At 44.7% G+C, this 27580-nt stretch overlaps 1 protein-coding gene across 3 annotated transcripts; it reads left to right on the top strand.

The window, feature by feature from the left end:
• The first annotated feature begins 1054 nt into the window (after positions 1-1054).
• Positions 1055-26730, top strand: CDC42EP2 (CDC42 effector protein 2). Of its 3 annotated transcripts, XM_087880929.1 has the most exons (4): positions 1055-6887; positions 7929-8068; positions 20589-20841; positions 21709-26730. In XM_087880929.1, exon 4 carries the CDS (start codon positions 21720-21722, stop codon positions 22419-22421), a length of 702 nt encoding a protein of 233 aa, XP_087737055.1. In that variant the 5' UTR covers positions 1055-6887; positions 7929-8068; positions 20589-20841; positions 21709-21719; the 3' UTR covers positions 22422-26730. The 3 variants fall into 3 exon arrangements, with proteins under 3 accessions (XP_087737055.1, XP_087737054.1, XP_034280333.2); XM_087880928.1 differs by having other exon boundaries at positions 1055-8068; XM_034424442.3 differs by lacking the exons at positions 1055-6887; positions 7929-8068 and adding an exon at positions 8205-8272.
• The last annotated feature ends 850 nt before the right edge of the window (positions 26731-27580 follow it).

Raw genomic sequence — 27580 nt, forward strand, 5'->3', positions numbered from 1 at the left:
AAGCCGCCCGATAGTTAAGCTCCTTATCCTGGCTCAGCCAAGCTCGGGCATCATGTAACATGTGATAAATGAGTCAGGAATTCAGTTCTGGTTTTCACATTAAGCCCAAAACTGGCTTGTTTGATTAGCTGACAGTCAACCAACAAGTGGCAACTCAGAAAATGCATTGATTCAACACAGTCCTCAATTCAGTCCAATTGATTCAATTGAGTCCTCGGCTTACGACCACAATCGACGCCCGAAAATTCCATTCCAAAGTGAGAGAGCGAAGTGGGTTTTGATCTTACGACCTTTCTTGCCACCGTTGTTAAGTGAATCACTGCAGTTAACTCAGTCACATGGATGTTAAGCAAATCGGGCTTCCCCATTGACTGCTCATCCGAAGGACGCAAAAGGGGGAATCATGTAACCCCGGGACACTGCAACCGTCATAAATATGAGTCAGTTGCCAAGCATCTGTATTTTGATCATGTGACCATGGGGATGCTGCAACGGTTGTAAGTGCCAGATGCGGTCGTAAGTGTGAAAAACGGTCATAAGTCACTTGTTTCAGTGCCGTTGTAACTTCAAACGGTCACTAAACGAACTTGTTGATCGAAGGGCTACCTGAATCATGCCCACAGGGGAGGATAGTATAGGGCAGGGGGTTCTCCAAACTTGACAAGGTTAAGACTTGTGGACTTCATCTCCCAGAATCCCCCAGTCAACATGCTTTAGGATGGGTGGACTTCAACTCCCAGAATCCCCCAGTCAACATGCTTTAAGATGGGTGGACTTCAACTCCCAGAATCCCCCAGTCAACATGCTTTAAGATGGGTGGACTTCAACTCCCAGAATCCCCCAGTCAACTGGCTGGACTTCAACTCCCAGAATCCCCCAGCCAGCTTGCTTTAAGATGGGTGGACTTCAACTCCCAGAATCCCCCAACCAGCATGCTGGGAGTCGAAGTCCACAGGTCTTACAGTTGCCAACTTTGGTTTAGAGCCCCCTTGCTCGAGCAGGGGGTTGGACTAGAAGACCTCCAAGGTCCCTTCCAACCTATTCTACATTCTTTTCTTTTCCCCCGGATTAACTTGACCCTTCCATGTATCTCAGAAGATGGAATTTCCAGTGCAAAATCTGGGTGTGAAGTGTTTTTTCCCCTTGTGATCATTCCCAGGAAAAACAAAAGAGAGACGAACGAGGGGAGGGAAAACCATATTTCCTTTTGCTGTTTTGAGAAAATCCAAATTTTTCCCCCCGAATTAATTTGCAAGATTTCTGGATTTCCCCCCCACCCCCAACCTCCTTTCTAATGGCCATATCGCTCTTTCGCTCCAGTGACGCAGGGACCCCCTCCCCCCAAAAGGGCTGTTTTTCTTGCTGCAGATGCCAAGATCTTGAAGTCATATCGGAGAGACACGTCAGAAGTCAGCCGCCCGTAATCTGCAGGGCGAAGGTCAGCCCAGCCTGAATATTTCTCCCCCCCCCCACCCTCTTCCCTTCCAGCCCAGCCCACCCGGGACGCATCCTGGCTGGCCGGAGGAAGAAATCAAAAAAATCAGATTTTCCTTGCCAAGGCTTTCCCGTTAAACGGCATTTCTCCAGAAAGCCCTTTGTAAGAGCAGGAAATATATATTTTGCTTAAATCCTCTCTGTGTGCACATTGGTGCATATGGAGGTTTTTTTTAAAAAAAAATAAAGGTAGTGTGCAACGATTCGTTTAGCGACCGAAATGGCAAGCGTCGTGGCCGTTTTTCAAACTTGCAGCATCCCCCCCACCCCCCCATGGTCCCAGGATCAAAATCCCGATGTTTTGGCACGCATTTATGACGGTTGCGGTGTCCCGGGGGTGGGGTGGGGGTGTCACGGGATCAAAATTCGGACGTTTGGCCACTGACTCACATTTACGACAGTTGCTGTGTCTCCAAGGTCATGCACGATTCCCTTTTTGGGATCTTCTGACCAGCAAAGTTGAGGAAGTCGGATTCGTTTAACAACCGTGTTATTCACTTTTAACAACTTGCAGTGCTTCACTTAACAACCGTGGCCAGAAATGGTCGTAAAATGGGGGCAAAGCTCACTTAGCGACAGAAACGTCGGGCTCAATGTGGCCATACACCGAGGACTACCTGTAATATGGAAGTGGTGAGCCATGGCAGGGATGTGTTTTCAGCTTCCCAGTGTAGTCCGCAATTGGCTGTGTGATCTCTTGGTGGTCTCCTTTCCAAGGCTTGAAATTATGTCCCACTTTAACACCAAAGGTCATTTGCTAACCTCGAATAGGATTCCAAGGACTTCTGTCCAGATGTACAGATGTAATCTTCAGTCCCCACAATTCTTTTTCACTTTGCAATGTTTTTACTTTACAAACACGCTGACTATTTTTTTTAACATCCTCTCTTTAATTTTGAAAAGCCTCTCATTTTCGTAATTTGTTCTCTTGATAATCTGCAAAAATCTAGAATTTGGATAGCATTCAAAGAAAGATTAGTTCCTCTCTCTCTCTCACACACACACACACGCAAACATACAAACCGGCTTCTGCAAATATATCGCTTCATCTTGACATGCTCGAAGACAGATAAGGAAAGCTCTCCGGCCGCAACTCTGTAGGCTACGTTGCCAAAACACACGTTCCAAGATTTTAATTCTGCAGAAATTCACCCGAACATAGTGATGCAGAAAAACGGACAGCGAAATTTGGGAAAAAGATCGGAAAACCTGCAGGGAAAACAAATTCTGCAGAAATATTAACTAGAAATATTAACCGGAAGTGAATGCTTGCAAAATTCTCGGAAAGGGAAACAACTAGAACTCAGAATAGAATAGAGCTGGACGGGACTTTGGAGATCTTCTAGTCCAGCCCTGATTGATTGATTGATTGATTGATTGATTGATGGTTAGCACCGTGACCTTGTAGTTCTGGAGGGGTTAAGAGGCTCAAAATTGTGTTTTGTGTTTTTGTGAACAAGCCCTGTTGCTCCTTAGATGGCTCCGCCTGCCCCCATTTTCAATCCGAATTTTTTCTAGAGCTGCTGCTAAATTCGAAATATCAATTCAGCAGCCAAGCAACGGTTAAATCTTCTTGAGTTTCTCAAGGATCCCTAGAATGAGGCAGAAAACCAGAAGCTTCTCTTGCAAAGGAAGGAAACCGTTTGCAAAAAAACCGACAACAGCACAGCAAAGCAGATTTTCGGCTCGAGGGGAATACCGACAATAGATAGTCCTCGCTTTTACGACTTGCAAGGGGAAAGAGAATTTCTATTTGCTGGGCAATGCGTTTTTTTTTTTTTTTAAATTTGATTTATATGCCGCCCTTCTCCGGAGACTCAGGGCGGCTTACAATGCGCTAAGCAATAGCCTTCATTCTTTTGTATATTTTATACAAAGTCAGCTTATTGCCCCCACAAACTGGGTCCTCATTTCACCTACCTTAGAAAGGATGGAAGGCTGAGTCAACCTTGAGCCTGGTGAGATTTGAACCAGCAGAAATTGCAGGCAGCTGTGTTAATAACAGGGTGCATTAAACCACTGTACTATCAAGGCTCTGATTTTGAATTGAGCCGTGCCCAATTTTACAATCTTTTTTTGCAACCATTGTTAAAGCGGCCGCAGCCGTCGTTAAGCAAAGCGTCTGGTCTTTAAGCAAAACCAGTTTCTCCCATTCACTCGGCTGGCCAGTAGCTAGCTGGGAAGGTCCTGCAACTGTCGTAAATACACGCCAGTTGCCGAGTGCCTGGATTTGGTTCGGCGTGATCGCGGAGACGCTCAAGGGTCACGAGTGCAAAGTCCGGTCATAAGTCAGGTTTTTTTTCCCAATACACCTAGTCCTTGAGTTGCGACCACAATATAGAGCCTGAAAATTTAGGTTGCTAAGTGAGACCTTTGTTAAGGGAGTTTTGCCCCATTTCACGACCTCTTTCCACAGTTGTTAAGTGAATCATTGCAGTTAAGTTAATAATATTGTTTAAGTGGATCTCACTTCCCCATTGATTTGTCAGAAGGTTTCAAAAGGGGAATCACATCATCCCGGGAGAATGCAACCGTCATAAGTACGAAGCAGTTGCCGAGCGTCTGGAATTTTGATCACCTGACCACGGGGCTGCTGCAACGGTCGTTAAGTGTGAAAAACGATCCTAAGTCACTTTTTTCAGTGCCATCGTAACTGGACGGTCACCAAATGAGCTGTTGCAAGTCGAGGACTACCTAACTTCGGTCACTAAACAAGTTGGTCGTAAGTCAAGGAATTGCCTGTGCAGAATCCTTCCAGTGCTCGTAGCTTGTTTGACCTCTTACCAGGGAATACAGTAAGTAGTAAGTTCAGAAGTTTAATTTTCCTTAGCGGGCAGAGTGCAGTTCAGTTCTTAAGAAAACAACTGTTGCTATGGGAGAGGAAAATATTGAAATACAAAAAGTGTGTCATAGAAGGGGAAGAACAGAGAGGGGGAAGATCAGCCACAGGACATGGATGTTGGCCACGAACTACAGCTTGCACTCCCAGAAATCCCAGCTGGGATGTTGAAGTCCATAAAACATGCTGGCCGGAGGATTCTGGGAGTTGAAGTCCACCCATCTTAAAGCATGGAGGCTGGGGGATTCTGGGAGTGGAAGTCTACCCATCTTAAAGCATGGAGGCTGGGGGATTCTGGGAGTGGAAGTCTACCCATCTTAAAGCATGGAGGCTGGGGGATTCTGGGAGTGGAAGTCCACCCATCTTAAAGCATGGAGGCTGGGGGATTCTGGGAGTGGAAGTCCACCCATCTTAAAGCATGGAGGCTGGGGGAATTCTGGGAGTTGAAGTCCATATTAAAACATGGAGGCTGGGGGGATTCTGGGACCTGAAGTGCGCCCATCTCAAAACATGGAGAATTCTGGGAGTCCATTCACCTTAAAAGTTGCTGAGGTTGGAAAACACGGCTGTAAACTTTGCTTTATGATGCTAAAAACTCAGATTGTTTTTTTTCCAGGTGGGGAAAAAAAAAACATGTCATTTGCACGGTGCAAAATTAGAAACCCAGTTTCAGGATAGAGAAATTGAAAGTGCCAAGCGTTCAGCAGCTGCCAAGGTTGAATTCAATACAAGGTTTTGCAACACGGGGCATTTTCATTGAATTCTCTTCCTCTCTTTTTTTTCTCCCACATGATTTAGAACCTATAACAGCTGCCTGATTCAATCCCCCTCTTGCAGCCTGTCATTTTTAAAATTCCCCTTTATTGAGATAAATGGGTGGGAAAATGGCTGAAGGCAAAGCAGAATCCATTTTTCCCTGGGAAAATGCTTGATTTAATTTCAACCAAACCATCCTGCAAGCTGGGACAGAATACAGATAGTCCTCGATTTACAACAGTTTTGTTTAGTGACCTGTTCAAAGTTATAACGGCGCTGGGAAAAAAGCGAGCTGTGGCCATTTTTTCACACGTTTACAACCGTCGTATTATCTCAAAGTCCCGTGATCGAAACGCAGATCCTTGGCATCTGATTCACACTTATGACGGTCACCGCGTCCACGGGGTCACGTGATCCCTTTTTGCGACCTTCCGACAAGCCAAGTCAATGGGGGAAGCCAGATTCATTTAGCGACCGTGTGCAGTGGATTCGCTTAGCAACAGTGGTAAGAAAACAGGGCAAAACTCACTTAAATGTCTCACTTAGCAACATAAATTTTGGGCTCAGTTGTGGTCATAAGTAGAGGACTATCTATATGACTCCAACACCCATACCGCCCTTGAGATCTGGACACTGTAAATTTTTAGCCGATCCAGCAAAGCCATTTCCTCTAAACGGATCTTGAATTTGTTTATTTTCCGCTCCGTGTCTCTAAGAGATGTTGCTTTTATTTATTTTTTCCCCCCTGATTCTTCCAAAGTTGCAAATGCGGACACATGGAAACGCAATGAATGGGAAAAAAAATCTTCCCAAGAATTCTGCTTAAATCTCTTAATTTGCATTTTAAATGATTAAAACAACCTTGTGAGGGATCGCCCCCCAGCAGAAATGCAAATGCTAGATTCTTCTCGGCCACCCATAGCGCAGCTTAAAATTATTATTATTTTTTTGGAAAATCTCTTCACTTTTGAACCTGGCATTTTATTTGTTCCGTATCATTGAGGACTTAAATGGATAATAACAGAGGGCGGCCACTTCTCAAAACCCTTTGAATGCTGCTTCCACGCAGACACCTGTAAAAAAAAAAAAAAAGGAATTTAAGAGACAGAGAAACATCAGTCCTGAAAGTGCAGATTTTTCCCAGTTGATTTAACCTTAAAATCCATGGTGGGAACATTTTGTTCGTTTGTTTGCAAAGGAGGATTGATTTTTAAACCTGCAAAGAGTTAGAAAGACAGATAAATAGAGCTTACCTTTGAGAAGAATTGACTCTTTCAATGGCATTCAAAGAAAACTAGTTTAAAATGTTCTACAGATCGCACTTCACCCCAGTATGACTTGCTAAAATGTCTCCCGAACAACTCTCCAAATTATTGGAAATGTAAAAAAGTCCCCGGAACATATTATCATATCTGGTGGACACGTCCCAATGCGAAAAAATATTGGATGAAAACTAGAAGTTGGATAAAAGAGATAATTGGCTACAATGTGAATTGGAAACCAGAAATGTTTTTTACTGGGGATATTGAACAGAATTTACAGTAAAGAAATTAAGATATTTGATTCTGCATATAATTACAGCGGCAAGGATAGTCTAATGCACAGTCCTGGAAAAGTGAAAAGATCCCAACAGAGGAAGAAATAATTAAGAAAATCCTGGGACTGTGCGGAGATGGATAAATTAACGAAAGAAAGAAAAAAAAAAGGAAGATACAGACTATTATCAAGTATGGAGTAAGCGGTATGATTGGCTCGAGGACAGGGAAAGCAAATGTGAATAAACGATGGAGAGAAGAAGGTGAGAAATGTGTAAAATATTGTAAAGGATTAAAAACAAAGGGACGATAAAGGTAAGGATAATAAAGGATAGGAAAAATGGGGAATGTCTAGCGTAGAAAGTAAGAGGAACCAAACTGATATGTAAAAAGAATATCGTTTGTGTTTTGTATGTTATGTTTATTTATTTATTTATTTATTGGTTCAATTTATATGCCGCCCTTCTCCGAAGACTCAGGGCGGCTTACAATGCGTTAAGCAATAGCCTTCATACTTTTGTATCTACCTGCTTAGTAGGGCTTTCGGCCCCCCCTAAGCGGTGTTCTTTTTTTTATACAAAATCAGCTTATTGCCCCCACAAACCGGGTCCTCATTTTACCTACCTCGGAAGGATGGAAGGCTGAGTCAACCTTGAGCCTGGTGAGATTTGAACTCGCAGTCATTGCAGGCAGCTGGTGCTACTTAACAGCCCTTTAGTCTGCTGCGCCACCAAGGCTCCAGGAAGGTGTTGTTGTAAAATCAATAAAAATAAATTTTAAAAAAAGAAAAAAAAAAGAGAAGAATCGTGTTCACTTTCTGGCTAAGCCAAGAACTGATGATGTCTTAAAATGAAACATCAAACCATGATTAAATCAATTTGGTGTTTCAAGGAACATTAGAATAATAGATCTCTAAGATTCTCCCCAGTATCTGAAAAATGCTGGCAAGACATTCCAAACAGCTATTTGTCCATAGATGATATATGGTCTCCTCTCCTGCCTTGATCAGAGGGATGGACTAGAAGACCTTTAAGGTTCCTTCGAGGTCTAGAATTGTATGATTTTCTATTTTTTTTTAAAAAAAAAAGTCCTTTAAAAAAAAACAACCACCCTAAACTCTAGAAAAGAAACACCCCTAGGCTTGCACAAAGACAGTAACTCCCCAAAACGGCTAGGAAATGTTAGGCTCAGCGACTTTACACGCATCAGGGTTAAATCACAAACCATGGTTTAGTTCACTAGGGAAAGATCTTTGCATCCTGCAGTGAAACTTAACTCTTTTCTGTGTGGTTCGGGTTTTTTAGACACAAGTCTTCGGTTCGCAGACTCTTGTGTGCAAACAACGCACCCTAACTACCCTTGAATAAACCACGATCGAGCCAGCGGTTGACCACGATCGAGCCAAAAGAAGCCAGGCAAAAGTTTGTCAAGGAAAAGTTCCAAGGTGAAAAGCATCTCGTGTGTGTTTGTGTGTGTGTGTGTGTGTAGGGGCGGGGCTTGGAGGGGGCGGTCCGGATTTATCGCAGCCGCCTCGGATTGGCTGGGGCGCGCGGAGGGGCGGGGCCTAAGGGGTAGCAAGCGCTGGCCGGCGAGGCTTTTAATCTTTCTGCTGGGAATTGGTCGTGGGAACGCAGCTCGCTTGGCTGGGGTAAGTCTTTTGCAAGGGAGCAACGAATGCAAAGTTTGTTGCAGGGAAAATCCTGTGTTTTTTTTTTTTCCTTCTCTCCCCCCCCCCTTGCATTTCTTTCTTTTCTTCTTTTTCTTTCTTTATTCCTCTTTTTTTCCCCACCCATTGGGAATTAAGAGAAAGCGCTCTGTCCATGCTCAGAGAGGGTCTTGCTGGATTCCCCCCTCCCCACCATGGATCAATGCAGCGGATTCTCCACGTTGAGACCCCACCCCACCCCACCCCACTCCCCGTTTACTGACCCGCAAAGCGGTTCCGCGGCTCGGATTAGGTTCCTATTTTAGGTCCTAAAATAGGACCTAATCCTGATTGCGTGGGGGGGGGGGCTGGGAAAGGAGAGAAAGCACTCTGCCCATGCTCAGAGGGGGTTCTTGCTGGACTACCCCCCCCCCTCGCCACTCCCGTGGATCAATTGCAATCCTTGATTCTTCACGTTCTCGAGTTTGGGCGCTCCGGACGCGGTTCCCACGTTCCCACACGTGTGGGAACGTGTGAACGCGGGGTTCCTCCTGCCTCCTTGGGAAAGGAGTGAGCGAAACCCGCATTTTTTTATTATTTTTTAGCTTCTGGGACGCTTCCAAAAGCGTCCCCACTTTAATTCAAACCATGTGCTGTTTATAAACTTTTTTTGGGGGGGGTGACAAAGCTAGGAAACCCATCCCCCCCCAGCGCTAACCATGATTCAAAGTTTGCTTGGGCTGTTTCCTTCGAGGTTCTTTCCCCCCCCCCCTTCTATTCCTCCTCCCTTTTGGGCTGGCTCGCTTTTTGTTATGTTGTAATATTTTTTTTTGTTTTATTATTTGCGATCTGTTTCCGCAAAGTTGCTTCTTTCTTTCCAAATACTTCCAACCTGGGCAAACCAATGCAGACAAAAAACAAACAAACATCCAGAAAACCCAACAAAGCCCCCTTTGAAAAAGCCCACTCCCCCATGACCCAGGCTGGAGGATTAATCTTGGTTCAACAATCCTGGTTTAATTGGTTTAACCCGAGGAACGATTCTCATTGCATCGCTGCGGGATTATTGGCTCAGGATTTTTAAGCGAATAAAACTCAGTTTGTTTGGGGGGGGGGAAATGGAATCGCTGTGGGTCGGTTTGGGGGGGGGGAAATAATCCTGGTTTCAAGAGGATCGTGTGAACCCACCCAATGTTTTGCAAATTGGCCTGAGGCTGTCTGGGTGTTCTTCACCCCCCCCCCCTTGCAGATTGGATGTCGTTCATCCAGATTTGGGGTGAGGATGATGGGCTGCTGGGATTTCAACGTTGGTCGTCTTGTAGGAAAGCTTTTCCCCATCAAAAGGTCTTTTCCCCTCCCTCAACAAACATCCTCAAGGCTCTGGCATGCCTCTGGAGGTTTTTTTGCTCTTTCGCCATAGACTGCTCCTGGATCTGGAGGCTCCATTAATGGCTTTAAAAAAAAAAGAGCCATTTGGTAGGCTTCTCCCGTTTCCTCCCCTTCTCCCTCCTTTCCCCAAATGTTTCAACCTGGCCTCTTTCCCCCCCCCCCCAGCCCACCCCAAAGCCGTAGATATAGGGAAGGGGGGCACGGGATGGCTGCGTGTCCCAGTGGGTGCAAAAATTGGAGAGAGAAAAAAACTAGGTATGTGTTTTGTGGGTCCTGAATCAGCCTTGTCCAACCTTTCAAACAACACCTCTTCTAAAAATCTTGACCATTCTGGGAATTTGTAATCCGGCATCCACAGAGGAGATCCGATTGGAGAAAACATTCTAAATTAAAAGTAAATTAAAATATTGTGGGGTGTATTTCCCCCCCCCCTTCCCTTTCTTATGTACAGCTTGTCCTCTGCTTAAAACGACCACAATGGAGCCCAAAGTTTTTTTTGTCGCTAAGCGAGGCATTTGTCGAGTGAGTTTTGCCCCATTTTGTGACTTTTCCCGCCGCCGTCATTAAGCGAAGCACTGCAGTGGGTCAGTAAGTTGTTTGGCGAATCTGTCTTTCCCGTGGACTTGGCTCCGTCGGAAGGTCGCAAAAAGGGGGGATCCTGCAATCCCAGGGGACCCCCTGCGACCATCGTCATAAATCTGAGTCCATAGCCCCAGTGTCTGAATTTTGATTCCGGAGATATTGCAACGGTCGTTAAGTGTGAAAAATAAATGGCCGTAAGTCCCCTTTTAGCCTGACTAGGTGGCTCGATGGCTAAGACACAGAGCTTGTCGATCAGACCGTTCAGCGGTTCGAATCCCTAGTATAGGGTCTCCGTGAGCAGGGGGCTGGACTGGATGACCTCCAAGGCCCCCTTCCAACTCTTGTCACCGTAATATGAACTGTAGTGTTTATTCCAGTGCCGTGGGTGACTTTGGACGGTCCCTAAACGAGCTGTTGTAAAGTCGAGGACAAACCTGCATTGCACGTTGCCGAAATAGCTTGGCATCCGAAGGGCAGAAGAGTGCTGAGTCTTTGGCAATCTCTTCCCCTAACAAATGGGTGGGGGGCCATTTCTCTCTCTCTCTCTCTCTCTCTCTCTCTCTCTCTCTCTCTCTCTCTCTCTCTCTCTCTCTCTCTCTGTCTCTTTTCGGTGCAGGAAAATTCTGGAAAGCTTAACAAGCACGACAAACCTTTTGCAAGAGAAAACAATGCTTGTGCAAAAAAACCAAAAAAAAAGCAGAAAACCTGCCCGGGCCTCTCGTTGGGGAGCCGTGCTTCACACCCCTTGCTATATTTGGGACGTGCAACCTGACAGCTTGGGGGGGGGTGTTGGAGGGTGTGTGTGTGTGTGTGTGTTGTTTTCCAGATGTTGTAATGCTGAGCCTTACGCAACAAGGGTGGAGTCTCCTTCAAGCCTGCTCCGATCTCCAAACACGGCCAAATCGTGTAACACTCTCCCTCTCTCTCTTTCTCTCCCTCTTTTCTTTCCCTCCCTCCCTCCCTCTCTCCCTCTATCTTTCTCTGTGTCTCTTCCCTCTCTCTCCCTCTCTTCTCTTTCCCTCCCTCTCTCCCTCTCTCTCTGTGTCTCTTCCCTTTCTCTTCTCTTTCCCTCCCTCCCTCCCTCTATCTCTCTCTGTGTCTCTTCCCTTTCTCTCTCTTTCTCTTCTCTTTCCCTCCCTCCCTCCCTCTATCTCTCTCTGTGTCTCTTCCCTTTCTCTCTCCCTCCCTCTCCCTCTTCTTTCTTTTTCCCTCCCTCCCTCCCTCTATCTCTCTCTGTGTCTCTTCCCTTTCTCTCTCTCTCCCTCTCTCTTCTCTTTTCTTCCCTCCCTCTCTATCTCTCTATCTCTTCCCTTTCTCTCTCTCTCTCTCTCTCCCTCCCTCTTCTCTTTCCCTCCCTCCCTCTCTCTATCTCTCTCTGTGTCTTTCTCTTCTCTTTCCCTCCCTCCCTCCCTCTATCTCTCTCTGTGTCTCTTCCCTTTCTCTCTCTCCCTCTCCTTCTTCTCTTTCCCTCCCTCTCTCTATCTTTCTCTGTGTCTCTTCCCTCTCTCTCTCTCTCTCTCCCTCTCCCTCTTCTCTTTCCCTCCCTCTATCTATCTGTGTCTCTTCTCTCTCTCTCTTTTTCTCTCTCGGCTTGACTCACATCCCAAGAACACATCCCAGCAAGAGTGGGGGGGCAGGAGAGGAGCACCCCTTCCTCATCACCCACCCTTCCAACTCCGTGGTCGGCGAAGACACCCCCCCCTCTTCCCTCGCCTTCCTTCCCATGACACGCAGCGTGCCAAAAAAAAAAAAAAGTTTTCTGCAAACCCCTCTTTATAATTTAAACTGCCCCATTTACCCCCATCCTGGTTTTAAGCTAGCTTGAACTGCAATTAAGCCAGGCGTGGTGTGGTAGAGGTGGGGGGGAAAGGGGGTTAAGTTGAAGAGCTTCTTAAAATGGATACGGAAATGTTGGGTGTGGGATAATTGAGGTTTGTTTATATATATATATATATATATATATATATATATATATATATATATATATATATATTTATATTTTGAGAGCTGTCCTGGTGGATTTGAGGAACAGCTGGGGTGGATTCCTCCTCGGGATTTAAATAGGGATAAGATCTTAAAAGCCTTATCCTTCTGTAGCTGCAGGGCTGTGAAACGAGGCGGTTTTGAAAGCATTTTAACCAGGTTTAATCATCTGACATGTTTGCCGTGTGGCGAGGGCTATTTCAATGCAGCTGCCGATTTTGATGCATTTCGGTGGTTTAGCCAAACGGGCCTCGCCAAGAGTTTGGTTCCTCCCCTTAAGACAAAAAAGTTTTGATCGTGGTTTGTTCAAACCCCCCCGTGAAGTTTATGGCTTGGCAATCAAAGCCACCCCGTGAATTCCAGGCTTGTCATTTCGAATGCAAACGGGTAGAAGGAAGTTGGCGAAACGAGGATTTAGAAAGTCTTTTTAAAAAGTGCTACGGAAATGTAATTAAAACCAGGTTTAGCTGTGATCCTGGCCGTGTTCACAACTTTTTTGGGTGGGGGTGGGGTGGGGGGAAGTCAGATATGGAAGGTTTTTATGTCGTGTTACCGGTTTTGCTGTGAAGGTTTGTTCAAGACGCAAAGTTGTGTATATGTTTAGTATAAATAAACGCTTCCTGCTTTAGCTCAGAGGGCTCTATTAATCCGGTCAGGCTGGGATTAGGTTGAATTGTGGTTTTGTGTATTTGTGGGATGAGGTTTTTAAGAGCCTGTGGGAAGCCACTTTCCACCCTCGGCCAGCATCTGGACTGTAGGTTTTATGATTGAAAATTTCCTTGAGTTTGCCCTTCCATTCATAATACAGGTAGTCCTCGGTTTACGACCAGAATTTCCATTGCTACACTTAGTTACGCCCAGAATTTCCATTGCTACACCTTAGTTTAAGGTGGTCCTCAGTTTACGACCAGAATTTCCATTCCTGCACCTTAGTTTAAGGTAGTCCTTGGTTTACAACCAGAATTTCCATTGCTACACTTAGTTACGACCAGAATTTCCATTGCTGCACCTTAGTTTAAGGTAGTCCTCGGTTTACGACCAGAATTTCCATTGCTACACTTAGTTACGACCAGCATTTCCATTGCTGCACCTTAGTTTAAGGTAGTCCTCGGTTTACGACCAGAATTTCCATTGCTACCCTTAGTTTACACAGAATTTCCATTGCTACACCTTAGTTTAAGGTGGTCCTCGGTTTACAACCAGAATTTCCATTGCTGCACCTTAGTTTAAGGTAGTCCTCGGTTTACGACCAGAATTTCCATTGCTACACTTAGTTACGACCAGCATTTCCATTGCTGCACCTTAGTTTAAGGTAGTCCTCGGTTTACGACCAGAATTTCCATTGCTACCCTTAGTTTACACAGAATTTCCATTGCTACACCTTAGTTTAAGGTGGTCCTCGGTTTACAACCAGAATTTCCATTGCTGCACCTTAGTTTAAGGTAGTCCTCGGTTTACGACCAGAATTTCCATTGCTACACTTAGTTACGACCAGCATTTCCATTGCTACACCTTAGTTTAAGGTGGTCCTCGGTTTACGACCAGAATTTCCATTGCTACACTTAGTTACGACCAGCATTTCCATTGCTACACCTTAGTTTAAGGTGGTCCTCGGTTTACGACCAGAATTTCCATTGCTACACTTAGTTACGACCAGAATTTCCATTGCTACACCTTAGTTTAAGGTGGTCTCGGTTTACGACCAGAATTTCCATTGCTACACTTAGTTACGACCAGCATTTCCATTGCTACACCTTAGTTTAAGGTGGTTCAATGAATTGTGCCCAATTTTAAAATCTTTTTCGTCATTGTTGTTGCCAAGGTTGCTAAGCGAATGACTGTGTTGTTAAGTGAATCAAGTGGCCGTTAAAGTGAATCTGGTCGCCCCCCCCCCCCATTGCTTTGTCGGAAACTGGCTGAGGCGGCCGCAAACGGCGGTCACTGCCATCATAAATACGTGGAGGCTGCCAAGTCACTGGGTTTTGACCACGTGACGGCCGTAAGCGCGAGGACCGCTTGCGAATCAGTGCTGTTGTAACCTTGAGCAGCCGCTAAACGAATAGGGTTGTAAGTTGAGGACGGCCATTTGCGAACAGGGCCACGGTTTTCGATGTCGGCAAAAAAAACCCCAAGCTCATTGGATAAATGGATTCACTTAACAACTTAACAATTTTTTTTAATGGTTTTTTAACATTTGTACTATGTGTATTTTATCTTTTGGCTGTTCACTGCCCTGAGTCCTTCAGGAGTAGGGCCGTATATAAATTTAATAAATAATAATAAATAATAACCACTGCAAAAAAAAGAAAAATAAAAGACACATAGTGGGTTGCACAGTGATCCGCTTAACAACCTCAATGACTTAACCGTAATTCCAGGCTTCATTGAGGCCGTAAGTCGAGGACTGCGGAGAATAGCAGTGGAAAAACCCCATATCTTTTTGCTCTCTATCTGGTAAGGTCATAAACCTGGGTCAGATGAGGAAGGAAGGCTGAGTTGGTTTTACAGGGCAGCTGCTGTAAAAAAAAAAAAAAAAAAAACGTTGGGTGTGCCCTCCTCCGAATCGCATGGAAACGGCTAAAAAAGATTAACCTGGCACGTTGGCAAAGCTGGCAGGCGGCCCGGGGCTGGTTCCAGTTTGGCCCGGATTGCTTCTTTTGCAAGAATGTCCTTTTGCTGTTTTAGCAAGGAGGAGAAAAAGGGATTGTTCCGTGGCCTTAAAACAAACGATTTGTAATCTGAATAATATTGGCTGTGGTGTCAGAGAAAAAGGAAGGGGGGGGAATAGAAAGGAAGGAGATTGGGAAGGAGGAGGAAAGATCGGAGGGAAGGAAGGAATAGAAAGAGATGGAGGGAAAGAAGGGAAAAGAAGGAGCGCGAGGGAGGAAGGAAGAAGAGAGGGAGGAAAAAAGAGGGAAGGGAAGGAAGGAAGGAACATAAAAGGAAGGGAATAATAAAGATGGAAGAAAGGAAGGTTAGAGGAAGGGAGAAAAGGAAGGAATAGAAAGAGGGAGGGAAATTGGGCAAAGAAGGGGAGGAAGGAAGGAAGATTAAAAAGGAAAAAAGGAAGATAAAAAGGACGGAAAAAATAAAGAAGGAACATGAAGAAAATATGGATGGAAGGGAGGGAGATTAGTGAGAGGAAGGGAGAGAAGGAAGGAATAGAAAGATGGATGGAAATAGGGAAAAGAAGGGGAGCAAAGGAAGAAGAGAGGAAGGAAAAAAGATGGAAGGGAGGGAAGGAAGGAAGGAACATAAAAGGAAGGAAATAATCAAGATGGAGGGAAGGAAGGTTAGGGAGAGGAAGGGAGAAAAGGAAGGAAGAGATGGAGGGAAATAAGGGAAAAGAAGGGGAGGAAGGAAGGAGAGGGAAGGAAAGAATATTAAAAGGAAGGAAAAAATAAAGATGGGAGGGAAGGAACATGAAGGAAATAAATATGGAAGGAAGGAAGGAAGATTAGTGAGAGGAAAGGAGAGAAGGAAGGAATAGAAAGAGATGGAGGGAAAGAAGGGAAAAGAAAGGGAACGAGGGAGGAAGGAAGAAGGAAAGAAAAAAGATGGGAAGGAAGGAACATAAAAGGAAGGAAATAATAAAGATGGAAGGAAGGTTAGAAGAAGAGAGTAAAGGAAGGAAGGAGGGAAATAGGGCAAAGAAGGAGTGGGGCAGGAAGGAAGGAGAGAAGAGAGGAAGGAAAAAATAAAGATGGAGGGAAGGAAGAAAGGAAGGTTAGTGAGAGGAAGGGAGAGAAAGAAGGAAGATAAAAGAAAAAAATAAAGATGGGGTGAATGGAAGGGAGAAGGAAGGAAACCAAAAAGGAAGGGAAAAAAGAAAGATTGGAGGGAAGGAAGGAAATAAAGATGGATGGATGAAAGGAAGATGAGAGGAAGGAAGATACAAGGAAAAAATAACGGAAGGAAGGTGGATGAGAGGGAAGGAAGGCTGGCTGGGGAATTTTGCCTTGCAAAAATAGAATAATAAGAGATCCATCCTTTGGATTATAGCCTGAGCAACAGGTTATAATTTCAGCCATGGCTGTTTTTCAAACTCCGATCTTATTAGGTGAAGAAAAGTTCAGGAAGGAACAGACCATAAAGGAAGGCTTTTAATTACATTTAATTAAAAAGATTTAATTAAAGAAAGGATTCAATTAACTGTTAAAGCACAGGGGGTCAGCCTTCTGGGTCAATTACATCTGTTTTTTTTGTGTGTGTGTGTGCAAACAGGCACGCACATATACTTAACGTGTTTGTGTGTATATGTGTGTGTATACACACACATATTTTTATATATTAAAAAAATGAAACGGGAGATAGAAGCGCAAGAGAAAAAGGCAAAGTAAAAACGAAAGAAATAACTTTTGAGCTTCTTTACGGCGATTATAACGATGATTATGAGTACTTTGGACTTTATTGGTTACAGCAAAACTCTTCCGTAATCTTTTCTGTAATCTAGCCTTGTCTAGTCATCAAAATCGTAAATCGTAAGGACTTTGCAGTCAGCCGTAACTGCAGATACTTGCCGTTTTCTCCAGTCTCACGGGCCCATTGGACCCTCTCAAAATCGAAAACGAAATAAAGAGTTGGAAGGGACCTTGGAGGTCTTCTAGTCCAACCCTCTTTTCCCAGCAGGAGACCCTCGAGTAAGGTCCATCAACGTTCCCCGAGCAATTCCTCCATTGTGGATCCTGCCAAATCTTTCCAATCACACTTGTTGGCTTCTCATCGTGAGCTTAAGGAGACCCATTGCAGGCCCCAAATTAATCTTTTTTGGCAACCCCGTATTTTAGATAGGGGCGCGATAGCTCAGTGTGTGTCAAAGCCCGGGTTCGAGACCTCGACAAGACGGGGCGAACTCCAGTTCCTGCCCAGCTAGCAGTCCGAAAGCATCCAAATCCGAGCACGGATAGTCCTTGACTTATGACCACAATTGAGCCGAAAATGTTTGTTGTTAAGTGGATTTTGCCCCATTTTTACGAGCTTCCTTGCCATAGCAGTAGCCCTTAGACATATATACCGCTTCACAGTGCTTTTACAGCCCTCTCTAAGTGGTTTACAGAGTCAGCCTCTTGCCCCCCAACAATCTGGGTCCTCATTTTACCCACCTCAGAAGGACGGAAGACTGAGTCGACCTTGAGCCGGTCAGGATCGAACTCCTGGGGAGGAGTGGGGAGAGTTAGGCTGCAATGCTGTATTATAGCCATTGAGAAAGAAAGGGAAGGAAGGAAGGAAAGAAAGACAGAAAGAAAGCGAGAGAGAGAAAGAAAGAAGGAAAGAAGAGAAAGAAAGAGAAAGCAAGCAAGAAAGCAATAGCACTTAGACTTATATACCGCTTCGCAGTGCTTCACAGCCCTCTTTAAGCAGTTTGCAGAGTCAGCATATTTGCCCCCAACCATCCGGGTCCTCATTTTACCCACCTGGGAAGGACGGACGGCTGAGTCGACCTTGAGCTGGTCAGGATCAAACTCCTGGCGGTGGGCAGATTTAGGCTGCAATACTGTATTTTAAAGAGGGAGAGAGAGGGAAAGAGAGAGAGAGGGAAAGAGAGAGAGAGAGAGAGCGCAAAAGCGGATCACATGACACACACACACACACACACACACACACACACACACACACACGGGAACGCTGCAACTGTCATAAACGTCTCAGTTTTGACCCATGGGGATGCTAACCACCGTCATCAGTGTGAAAAACGTTGATAAAGTCACTTTTTCCGTTGTAACTTTGAACGGTCACTCAGTGAGCTGTCGTAAGTCAAAAACTACCTGTTAACTAGCATCCCAAGCAGACTCCTTGCTGGCTCCTTTCTCCGCACAACAAGCCTGCGAGGCCGGAGGTTTTGAAGAAGAGGTTGGATAACCATTTGTCTGAAGCGGTGTAGGGTTTCCTGCCTAAGCAGGGGGTTGGACTAGAAGACCTCCAAAGGTCCCTTCCCACTCTGTTATTCTAGAGGCGGGCTAAATGGCAAGGGATGTGGTGAAGGACGGTAGCCACCCTGGGCCACCCAGGAAGACGTCTCAGAGCTGAGTCAACCTAAGGATAATTGGAGGTAAATAAAACCCCATAATTATCTCGGTTAAAGACTGGGTAGGACTTAATATAGCTTAAATCAAGCAGGGGGAAAAAAAATATATATAGGACTGGACAGGTCAGCTCAGGGTTTTACCACCGAGTGCAAAATAATCATTGTTTTTGTGATTAATCTTGTTTACTTTAACTCGGAAACGAAAATTACACGTAGTCCTCGACTTAACGACCGTTTCGTTCCACCGCTGTTCTGAGTTGCAGCGGCCCTGGGGAGGGGGAATGACTTGGTCCTCGCACTTGTGACCATTGCAGCATCCCCCCCCCCCACTAGGGTTGCGTGATCACCATGGGTGACCTTCCCAGCTCAGGCTTCTGTTGTGATGTCTCACTGAACGACCATGGTTTTGCTTAACGGCCACGGCAAAAAAAAAAGTTGGAGGCAGTCGCACGATTTCATTATTCCCTTGCTTCGCTGGATGCCTTATTTAAGGGCTGTGCTGTTTTAACGACACGTTTTCGTTTCCCTGGGTTGGCCATAAATTGTGGGGCCACTTATAAAGCATCGTAAATATGAGCCAAATGCCAAGTGCCTGAATTTTGATCAGTGACCACGGGGAATGCTGCAAGCGTCGTAAGTATGAAAAATGGTCATGTCACTTTTTTTTTTTTTTAGTACCGTTGTAACTTCAAATGGCCACTAAATAAAGGGTTGTAAATCAAGGACTACCTGTAATCCCAGGAACTGAGAAGCAAGTGGCATAATGCCTGCTTTTGTCTCCATTGGCAGTGCCTCCATCTATCTATCTATCTATCTATCTATCTATCTATCTATCTATCTATCATCTATATCTCTCTAATCTATCATCTATGTTTTTTTTGTTTGTTTGTTTGTTTTTAATTTGATTTATATGCCGCCCTTCTCCGGAGACTCAGGGCGGCTTACAATGTGCTCAGCAATAGCCTTCATCCTTTTGTATATTTATACAAAGTCAGCTTATTGCCCCCACAAACTGGGTCCTCAATTTACCTACCTTAGAAAGGATGGAAGGCTGAGTCAACCTTGAGCCTGGGGAGATTCGAACCTGCAGTAATTGCAGGCAGCTGGTCTTAATAACAGGGTGCTTTAGACCACTGTACTACCAAGGCTCTATGTAATCTATCTATCTAGCTATAGAATATCTATCATCTATCTATCATCATCTATAGCATCTACCAATATCTATCAACCTATATCATCTATCATCATGTATATCATCTACCAATATTTATATCTATCTATCTAAAGATATATCATCATCATCTATATCTACCAATATTTATCTATCTATCTATCTATCTATCTATCTATCTATCTATCTATCTATCTATCTATCTATCTATCTATCTATCTATCTATCTATCTATCTAATCTATCTATCATCTATATCATCTACCAATATTTATATCTATCTATCTATCTATCTATCTATCTATCTATCTATCTATCTATCTATCTATCTATCTATCTCCATCCATCCCACCTTTATTATTTTTATAAATAAATCAAGGCAGCACAACTTCCTCCTCCTCCTATTTTTCCCACAACAACAAACTTGTGAGGTGGGTCAGACTGACACAGAGGGACTGGCCCAAAGTCACCCAGCCGGCTTTCATGCCTAAAATAGGAGTAGAACTCACCGTCTCCTGGGGATTGGCCCAAAGTCCCCCAGACATCTTTCCATATCTAAGACAGGCCTAGAACTCACCGTCTCCTGGTTTGTAACTGAGTGCCTTGGCAAACATCCATCAAAACCAGCATCCTATCTGAAAACATACAATGACTTCGGTGAGAGGTTTGTCATCCGTGTTTAAGCGAGCCTCTTAAGCCCCAATCGTGACTGGGTTCTCTGATACATTAAGTCACGAATGACGGTTTAAGAGTTCACGTTCAGCTGAGATGATGACCTCTCTCCTGAAATCAGAGATTACACAACAACTGGCTGCGAAGAGCTGGGTTTAAATCCCTCACTGAGGGATCCGCTCAGCCTCCAGAAGTGATTATTTTAATTTCTTTTTTTTTAATTTTTTTTTATTAACGATAAACAAACATACATATACAAACATACATATATAAAAACAAACTATATATAAACTATACACTAAAATCAAGTCATGCAACTTGAGCTTTATGAATGGAGCTACATCGGTAATTTGTATATCCGTATATCTATATCTATATATATCCTTCATTATATAACGATATTTATGTAATGATATTAATTTTGGTTCCTCATTTTTGTGTCCTTGAGTGATTATTTTAATTTCATAGGACTGGTTTATTTTTTTCTTCCCCCTTCAGTTCCTTGCACGTGACTGAGACGATGGGACTCGGCTGAAATCCTGCCCAGGTTCTGTTTTCTTTTCGAGCACGAGAACAAGAGTTGGTCGATCTGCAGAAGGTTAGAATGGTGCTCAGGCTTCCCTGCTGAGCGTCACACCTGTGGATCTACAAGGCGAGGCTTCTTCAAAGCCTCGCACCGAAAGGGGAACACCCCCCCCCCCACCGAAGACCCTCTGCGCCGAGCAGATTTGGGGAAATTGGTCTTTCCGAGGTGAGTTTTGCTTGCATTTTTATTTTATTTTATTTATATCTCGCCTTTATTATTTTTTGCAAATGAGTCAAGGCGGCAAAACTTATGCCAACGCACCTCCCTTCTATTTTCCCCCACAACACCTCACCTGTGAGGTGAATTGGGCTGATGGAGAGAGGCTGGTTCAAAGTCATCCAGCTGGCTTTCATGCCTAAGGCGAGACTAGAACTCCCAGTCTCCTGGTGATTGGCCTAAGAAGTCACCCAGTCTGCTTTCATGCCTAAGATGGGACTAGAATTCACCATCTCCTGGTGATTTGGCCAAAATCATCCATCTGGCTGTCATCTCTAAGGTGGGACTAGAACTCACCGTCTCCTGGTTTCTACCTTGGAGTCTTAACCACTAAACTCAAACATGGCGGGATCCAGTTTTGGACAGATAGGGCTCGGTCTATGCATTTCCAACTGCCCAGTTGATTAGCTTCTGATGGTCCAACCTGACTGTGAAGTTTCCGAAAGATGCCCTAATTAATTCATGAGCCATGAGCCGAACTTCAAAAGAAATACAGTCATTTATTAGGAGCACCATTTCGGCAATATTCGGATGCAGTTAGAACTAATCCCACGTAGATTTACGTTCCCCTATGACCCTGTCTCTCCCCTCCTCTCTGGCCATGTCATAAATCACATTCTCCAATTAACCACTTTGGCTGGCTGTGAAATCCAACACCCTCCTTCTGATTGCGGTCAGGAAGAATGTATGGAATGCACTTCAGTTAGGGAAATCAATCAGCTCTATCAGTTCTCCCTCCTGCTCATGGCAACTTGAAAGCTTTGCAAGTTGACATTGACCCTTCAAATCCTCCATTTCTTCTCTCCTGCGTTCTAGTGTTGGGCAAGATGGCTGCCACCAAAGTGCCCATCTATCTAAAGCGAGGGAGCCGTCGAGGCAAAAAGGAGAAACTGCGCGACATTCTCTCATCCGAGATGATCAGCCCTCCCCTGGGAGATTTCCGGCACACGATCCACATCGGGAGTCAGGGAGAGAGCGACATGTTCGGGGACATCTCTTTCCTTCAAGGCAAGTTCCATCTCCTGCCCAGATCAGAGAAGGTGGACGCCGACGGGAACCGACACTATGTAGTGCCCTTCGAGTTCTCGCGGACTTCGACGCTCTCGGGATACGAGCCGCTGTCGTTGGACATCCCTTCGCCGCTGCTCAAGAACGCCATTTCTCTACCGATCATCGGCGGCCTGCAGGCGCTGACCTTACCTTCCGCCCAAGCCCCGCCCAAGCCGCCCCGTCTTCACTTGGATGACAAAGACCATGCTGCTCCGCCGACGGAAATGCACGCTCAACATCTGGCCAACAACGGTTGGGCTTCCGAAGCCCTTGAGGAATCCAAGTCTCCTGCCCCTCTGAATGGCTTTGCCGAGGGGGAGAAAAGAGAAGAATCTTTCTTATCCCACGCAGGATCCCTGCTCTCCCTTCACGTAGATCTGGGACCCTCTATTTTGGATGACGTTCTGGGGGTGATGGAGAAGCACCAGACTTCGGAAGCGGACATGCAGGACTCCGGCAGGCAGGAAATTCTGACATGAGGAGGGCCTGTCTGTGAAAGGAGTCCTAAAAGCAAGGCAATTTGTGGAAGGAGGGGTATTGTTGTTGAGTGGGCTCTGTGAGGTGGAAGTTGGGGATCTGTGTGTACATCCGAGGAAAGATGCAACTTATGAAGGGGTACCCTTGCTTCCAACCTCTCCATTAACTAACTTCGATGCGTCGTGCGTCACAATTCCCGACGTTGACTTTTGCACCCTGGGGCACCACAATCTTCTCAACAGCTTTCTTTCCCTCCTCTCCTCCAGCATAGGTGTGCTGGAGGAGGAAAAGAGGGAGGAGCATGGGAGATAGAATCTGCAGTTCCACCAAACCTGGAAACATGTTCCTTCTTCATCACCGAGGAGTGCGATTTATGAACAGTACGCTTGTTCCCAGCCTACTAACTTCGACGCATCCCAACACCCGACGTTGGCGCTTGCAACAACCTTCGGCTAAACTGCTTTTGTTGCCCTCCTCCAGCACAACCGCTGGCCTGCTGGAAGAGCGGGAGGAGGAGCATGGGAGATGTAGTCCGTAGTTCCACCAAACCTGGAAACGGGTTCCTTCTTCGTCGCTGCCACACTACACTAATCCTGCATTACAAATTCCTAATTATTGACACATCGCCCTTTACTAAAGGAAGGAGGACAGGTGGGGTGGGGTAAACCAAAAATCATAGCAACCAAAAATTGTGTTGATCGTACTTTTCTTTTGTGCCACGGGGGTAGGTGGGAATTAGGTTAATGTCGGCTCAGTTGCCTAGGGTTGTTAATCGGCCTTCGAAACACCCCTGCGAAAGAGCCGTATGACGCACCAAGAAGGCCATCTGTGTTGCAATGCAAACAAAAGTCAGAATCGGGGCTAAATTTCGGTGGTTTTTGATTTTTTTTAAAAAATGAAGTGTCCTAGCACTCCTCGGGTTTCACAATGCAGAAAGCCAAAAAAAAAAAAAAATGTAGCTTGCACAATTTCTGGCTGTACAGCATCAGAGAATGCCGGAACAGATGCTCCAAATTTTCCCAGCATCACAATTCGTGGCTGCCAAATTGTGATATATTTTTTGTATTTTTTTTTTTTTCCTTGACAGGAAAACGATGCGATCCCTGGCAAAGCCACAATTTTCACCATATTGTCTGAATTCAATGTTAAGTTGAGCCACTTAGCAATGTTAAGAGTTTTCAACTCTTTTTGCAGAAATGGGAGGGGTGATTTTTTTTATTTTTTTTTTAAGAGAGAGAGATTTGCACACCCCAGCTCAGAAAAACACAGGTACGGATGAGATGAGACACTAAAATGGACTGTTTTTGGGGGTGTCTCCCCGTTTTCCATTGATTTTATTTATTTTCTATTTCTTTATTTCCACCCTTCCCCAAGAGCCTTGTTTAACAGTTTATCCGACATCTGCCTTCCATGTCCAGGATAACCTAGAAAGATTTGTGGAGCGTTGTTTGCAAGAGAATCACAAATAAATCCTTCCTTCGCCCAACAAAGGAACGCTTTGTCCCTTAGTGGGTGTCCTCACGCTCCTTTTATCCTAGTCCATCTGTTGTTGTGAAAGCTTGTTTTCGCTCGGAGATTTTCACAGCATCTCTCTTGCATAAGGCTGCCGGTCCCTTTCAAGACGCAGAAAAAGGCAGTGCTTCAGATTTGAACCCGGTTATCTCGGGGCCAAGGAAACGGGGGTCTAAAACAGCTCGAAAATAATTCAGCAGGGCCTCTTAAAATCGGACCGGCAGCGAGATTTATTGTGATTTTTGCCGAGGTGCCCAACAATTGCAAATTTTGCTCTCAAACCCCAGAAGCAAAAAAAAATTCTCATAATTTGGAAAGGAGAAGCTTCCCTGTGTCCCATGTTTCGAAAAAGATAAGAGGAGCATTGGTGGTTTTATAATGTTCCCAATTAATTTCTGGGCACCCTGTTCTGTTTTTCAGCCCCTGCTGTTTTTCCTAGGGCAGCTGGTTTATTGTTCAGTTTAGGGGGAAGGAAAAGAAAAGAGAAAAAGCAGAAAACAGTTGCCAATCGACACGTCTGTAGTTTTCTCTCTTTTCTTGTCATCTTGTTATCCCCCCTTTCAAAGTTAGTTTTATTTTTTAAAAATGAGCAAAAGTGGGGGAGTTTCACAAATCTGTCCTACCCTTAAGCCAGGAGCCTCTGTAAGATCGGTTTAGCTTTTGTTAAAAGAGTTTGAATTGAATTATAGTTTATTTAATCATGGATGAGCCGCAATTAAGGGCATATTGTCCTGTTGTATTTTGCAATTTGCAACAGCTGAGTTTGCACAACACGGAGCAGCCAAAATCGGCTGCACTTTAGTGTGGTGCGCGAAGGCGACCTTTTTCTTGCGTTAAATAATCTTGGGGCAGGGAGTTCCACCGTTTATCTCTGGCTGCCCGCAGAAATATTTTCCTTTTGGTCTCCTGATTTTTTCCCCCCTTTCATTCGGCCTCCCTGAATGACCAAACCAAGCTGTGTAGTTTTTGCAATATTTTGGCCTCCAGGCATTTTAGGTTTTACGCTTTTTGCATTTGGACGGTTGAGTTAAAATCCCTTTAACCGGGGTTACTACAAGGAGCAAAAATCTGCTCTTCTAGTTTGAATTTTTCTTTGGTCGCCAGTCATTTTATACTTGGCCTGCCTAATGCCTTTGAGTCTCCTTTCTCTGTGTGTCTCGCCTGCAAAAAATCCTTCTAAATAATTAGATTATTTGACCTGCTGCACTAGCTTCAACATCTGGGGGGGGGGCTGCCTCACCTGCTGATCGATGAGCGCTTTATCGCACCTGGTCCTGCCCATCTTGGTAGACATTTTGTGAGCGTGCCCACAGGCAGGCTTTTCAAATGACAAGCTCTAGTTCTATTTTGAGTCACTTCACTCATTTTAATTTACTCCTCTGCACCTTAATCTTCGCACCACACATGCAGACTTGGATAATTCGCTTCCCAACCCAACCACATGTCAAGCTGGGTGTCGCCATGTCTCTGCCTTTAAAAAAATATATATATTATTTTTTTCCAAATCATAGGAAAATTGTCAGGGCAGCGTTGCCATGTCATTGAAGGGGAGGTGTGTTTTAGAAGCTGAAATGGCAGAGAAACTGTTTCTGTCTTCCCAATTTTTCCAAGAAAGAGAAGTTGGCTAAAGGCATTCCTTTAGCTGGTTTTGCTGAACTGCAAATTCCTCTTTCATAATATTTGCATCGATTTACAAAATGTGCAGGTCGCGAGTTTATGATGGGCCTAAAAAGGAAAGCAATCGTACAATTGCTGTTATCCAGAGTCCTTTTGCCTTTTCTGCAAACGCACGCACAACTTTTCGTTTCACGCAACACGCTAAGCCGCCGTATCGCTTTTTCAAAGGTGGGAGGGGAGGGGTCTCGGAGACCATCTAGTCCACTGTTTCTCGAAGTTGGCAACTTTTAAGCTGCAACGGACTTCCAATTCCCAGAGTTCTCCGGCTGGACTTCATCTCCCAGAGTTCCCCAGCCAATGGGAATTCTGGGAGTTAAAGCCCACACGTCTGAAAAGATCCAAGTTTAAAGCAACCGAGAGGTCAGATCTCGTCCGACCTCTGTTTAAGGCACAAGTGTTTGAATTTAGCATAGTCTGTGTGAACCTCCAACCGTTGTAGGTTGAAAATCTTGGTTTATGTGGCATGGTTTTCTTTTTTTTTCAATAAACAATAGTTAAATTCTGGCTTAGCCTAATGTGTACATATCTAAGTTTAAGTTCAACTTTAGGAATGGTGGCTATTAAAAACAATAGCTACTCAGGGGTGAAATGCTACCGGTTCAGACCGGTTTGCCCGAACCGGTAGTAAAAAAAATGCTACCAGTTCGGGCAAAGCGGCATTTCCGACGATTAGTTGTGCTGCGCGATTTATATTCGAAAAGCGGGAAATCTTGCTTTCTAGCGAATCTAAATCGCGCAGCACAGCTGTTCCCCCTCTCGCCGTTGTTCTTATCTTTGCAGACTCCAAAAAGGCTTCTTAATACTCATTTTTCAGCGCTGCGCGGTGGCGCCTGCAGTGCACATGTGCGCGGGAAACAAACCGGTAGCGAAGCGAAACGGTAGCAGACTTCAGAGCATTTCACCCCTGTAGCTATTGGTTTCTAAAGCAATTTGCCATTTTTTTTGTTTGTTTTTTTGTTTTGCTGCTAGTACGATGAAGTACATGGTGCCAAGATGCCTTTCCTTTTGATTGTTATTTTTTTAAAATTTGATTTATATATATCCTGCCGTTCTACTCCCTTAAGCACTAACAGACATTGTAAAAAGTTAATAAAAGCATAAATTAAAATGGTGTTAAAATGAGCTGCGTCAATGCTGGGTTGTTTTTATTTGGTGGTGACAATTTTTTTGAGGGTGTGTGTCAAACCATGAGCAATTTTGGGCTGAAAGGCCCCTCCAACAAGCCTTTATTGCCATTCAGTTAACTTCTTTGGTTTATTTATCTAAAGAAAAATGTTAAAATACATTTTGACCGCTCTCGGTGAGCTTGTCGATCGAAAAGTCAGCGGTTCGAATCCCGGTACCGCCTAACGGGGTGAGCTCCTGTTCCTGGTCCCAGCTTCTGCCAACCTAGCAGTTCGAAAGCAGGTAAAAAATGCAAGTAGAAAAACAGGGACCCCCTTTGGTGGGAAAGGAACAGCGTTTTCCGTGCGCCTTTGGCGTTGAATCATGCCGGCCACACGACCACGGAGACGTCTTCGGACAGTGCTGGCTCTTCGGCTTTGAAACGGAGAGGAGCACTGCCCCCTAGAGTTGGGAACGACTAGCACGTATGTGTGAGGGGAACCTTTACCTTTATTTAATCCTACCTTTTTATTGAGATAAGTGTCCAAATTTCGATCATTTGGCCAACGGGGGGAAATGTGGCAAGGGTTTTAAGTATGAAAAACAGTCATAAATCACCTTTTTCCTGTGCCATTGTAACTTTGAATGGTCACTAAGACGAGGACTACCTATAGATTATTTCATACAAACTTTAGAAACGCCTTAAACAATATTTATTTCCAACAATGTTTCTATGGAAGAGGATAAACCATCTTATCCTTCCAAACCAACCCCTCATATTTATTTTCCCAAAGACGAGGGCTTTTAAAAAGTCCTTACAAGCAAACAGAATGAATTATCAACGTGGAGGATAAATAAATGGAATTTA

This window comes from Pantherophis guttatus, chromosome 18 (assembly GCF_059756535.1).
Source record: "Pantherophis guttatus breed Tessera chromosome 18, ASM5975653v1, whole genome shotgun sequence".
NCBI lineage: Eukaryota > Metazoa > Chordata > Lepidosauria > Squamata > Colubridae > Pantherophis > Pantherophis guttatus.

Excerpts from the sequence above, each read along its gene's own strand:
- CDC42EP2 (XM_087880928.1), top strand. The coding sequence starts at position 21,720 with ATGGCTGCCACCAAAGTGCCCATCTATCTAAAGCGAGGGAGCCGTCGA.